General features: G+C 47.0%; 1 protein-coding gene across 2 annotated transcripts in view; it reads left to right on the top strand.

Moving 5' to 3' along the window:
- UNC13C (unc-13 homolog C) overlaps positions 1-2511 on the top strand; it is a 63236-nt gene that overhangs the window by 13149 nt on the left and 47576 nt on the right. The window contains exon 5 of one of the 2 annotated variants that reach the window (XM_029283155.1): positions 702-707. The exons of the other annotated variant lie outside the window; for it this stretch is intronic. Within the exon in view, the coding sequence (XP_029138988.1) occupies positions 702-707 (6 nt within the window). The remainder of the gene's footprint in view (positions 1-701; positions 708-2511) is intronic. 2 annotated transcript variants of the gene reach the window in all.

Below are 2511 nucleotides of genomic sequence, written 5' to 3'. Positions count from 1 at the left end.
GGGTCATCACGTCAAGGGCATCGTTGGGGTGGCCCGGGGTGGATATGTACAGCTGAGTATCATCAGCGTACTGATGGAAATCCACCCCAAAGCCACGAATGATCTCTCCCAGCGGCTTCACATAAATATTGAACAGGAGTGGAGAGAGGACCGACCCTTGTGGCACCCCACAAATTAGGGGCCTTGGGGTCGACCTCTGACCCCCTGCCAATACGGACTGCGTACGATCGGTGAGGAAGGAGGAGAACCACCGCATAACCGTGCCTCCCACTCCCAACCCACCTAAACGCCGCAGCATGATACTGTGGTCCACAGTATCAAAAGCCGCTGAGAGGTCCAAAAGAACTAGGACAGAGGAATAACCTCTGTCCCGGGCCCTCCAGAGATCATTAACCGTGACCAATGCCGTTTCCGTGCTGTACCCCGGCCTGAAGCCCGACTGGAGGGGGTCCAGATAATCTGTTTCCTCCAGGTGCCGAGGGAATTGCCGTGCAACCACACTCTCAACAACCTTCGCCACAAAGTTCAGTTCAGTTACCTATTTGAAGATTTTCAAGGGGTGAAAATAAGGCAGGATTTAACTGTGGTATTTCTGCAGCCTTGATGGCTGTAGAAAAATTAATCATTGCATGTCATTGTCCTTACAACATCTGGCTATTAATGCTTTTCCTAATTCTTTCTATCAATGCTGGATTTTCCAGGCAATGGTAAGTGGTTTTATTGCTTGATGTTGTGAAATTTTACAATTCATGTATGGCATTTTCAAAAAGTTCTATCCCAGGGCAACTGTTCATTGCAAATTGGACATTTTCTGTAATAATGCTTTGGTTTCAAATTGATTTTAACATATTAAAATCTGCCCTAAAAACAGCTTAAGTCCCCCCCCAGAAGCCTGCTGATTGCAGGTGCATCTCAGAGATTAGCCTTCGTTCTTTCAGGGGTCCACGTGGAGCTCCTGGCTTGCTGGATCAGGGTGGACTTCTCTCCCGCTGAGTTAGCTGCAGCTAAAGCGGACGTAGCAGTGATCGTGGGAATCTGCAGGGATCTGTTTTGGGGCCAGGATCATTTGAAGCAGTGACTGGGGAGCTGCTCATCAGAGCTGTGGATGATATTAAATTGGGGGTGTGTGGGTCTGACCAATGCTCAGGGTGGGAGAATAAGATCTGTGACCCAAGACTTCAAAAAGAGAAATAGCCAGTCACACTGACACACATTCTGCTTCTTGTTGGTATCAGCCTTGCTTGCTGGAGTCATGTTGGATGAACAAATAGATGATTGCATTGGGTTTTCCCAGAAATTGCAGGGGATTTTCTGCTTGACTCTTTCAAGGTTTTCCAAACATGGGGGAGGGGACAGTAGACAGAGTTATGCAAATTTAATTTTGTGGGGGGGGGGACAACAGAATTCCCCTCAACAGACAGTGCTGCCAATGGACTCTAAACATTTTGCTGACGGCTAGCAAGTTTTCCATGAAGTTGATGCTGCTGGAGAAAATTGCGTCTTTCCCTGTTTTCCAGGCCATCTTGTTATATTTACTCCCTGCCATGATATGGAACCATTTTATGGCTTAAGATTTTTGATGTTAGGGGATGGATGTGTTACGAGGAGAAATATTTATTATTCATTATCAAAATTAAAGATAAATGGCTTCTCCCCACATCTTCAGACTGCGGAGATGCTGCTTTCAATTCTGAGCAACTTGTGCCTATGTAAGAAGTTCTTGGAAGATCAGCTGACTTTCCCCTGGGAGACTGAAGACTCTGTAGAAAGCCAGAGCTCCGGTTGCCCATTTCCCTCTAATGGTATTTGGGGAGGATGTGAAACCTGTCCAGGCCACAAAGGACAACAAATCTGCCTCTGAGACATCTGGGGCGGCAGGGCTTGCTGGCCAGCTTGCCTTTTCTCCCCTCCACAGCCTCTTACAGCCAGAGGGATTCAGAGCTGCCCTGTGTAGCATCCTGGGGCAGGAAGCCCTCCTGTCTGGAGGGGGGGGGGCTTGCCAAAAGGCCCAGACTGCCAGCCTTCTGCCATCCCTCCTGGGCACAGCCATTTGCAGAAAAGCAGGGGGAAATGTGCTGAGACACCCCTGAGAGGCTTTGGGTGATGGTCTTTGTATTTCGGTCCCTATGGCAAAAGTGACCAGCCTCAGTTCTTAGCCTGTCAGTCCTTGGGCAAAAGTGGGATCCCCTTCACCACTAGCCTTGGCAGACCATTAATCACGAAGTTCCATGACTTTCCTGTTAACTCCTTGCAGTGTCCAGATAAGCAGCAGCAAGGTGGTGTCAGCTTGGCACAAAATTCAAGGTAGAGAAATTCAATTCAAATTCAATTCAAATTTAATTTATATACCGCCCTTCTCCCATAGGACTCAGGGCGGTTCACAGCATATTTAAAAAACAGATACTATACACAAATACAAAAAATACAAAAATACAACAATATAAACCCCAATAAAAACCGAATTAAAAACCAAATATTGACGGCTGTGTTTCCAATTAAAATTGCTTCTAA

This window comes from Protobothrops mucrosquamatus, unplaced genomic scaffold (assembly GCF_001527695.2).
Source record: "Protobothrops mucrosquamatus isolate PMUCROS unplaced genomic scaffold, P.Mucros_1.0 scaffold27, whole genome shotgun sequence".
NCBI lineage: Eukaryota > Metazoa > Chordata > Lepidosauria > Squamata > Viperidae > Protobothrops > Protobothrops mucrosquamatus.
This window is presented reverse-complemented; position numbering and strand designations above follow the sequence as displayed.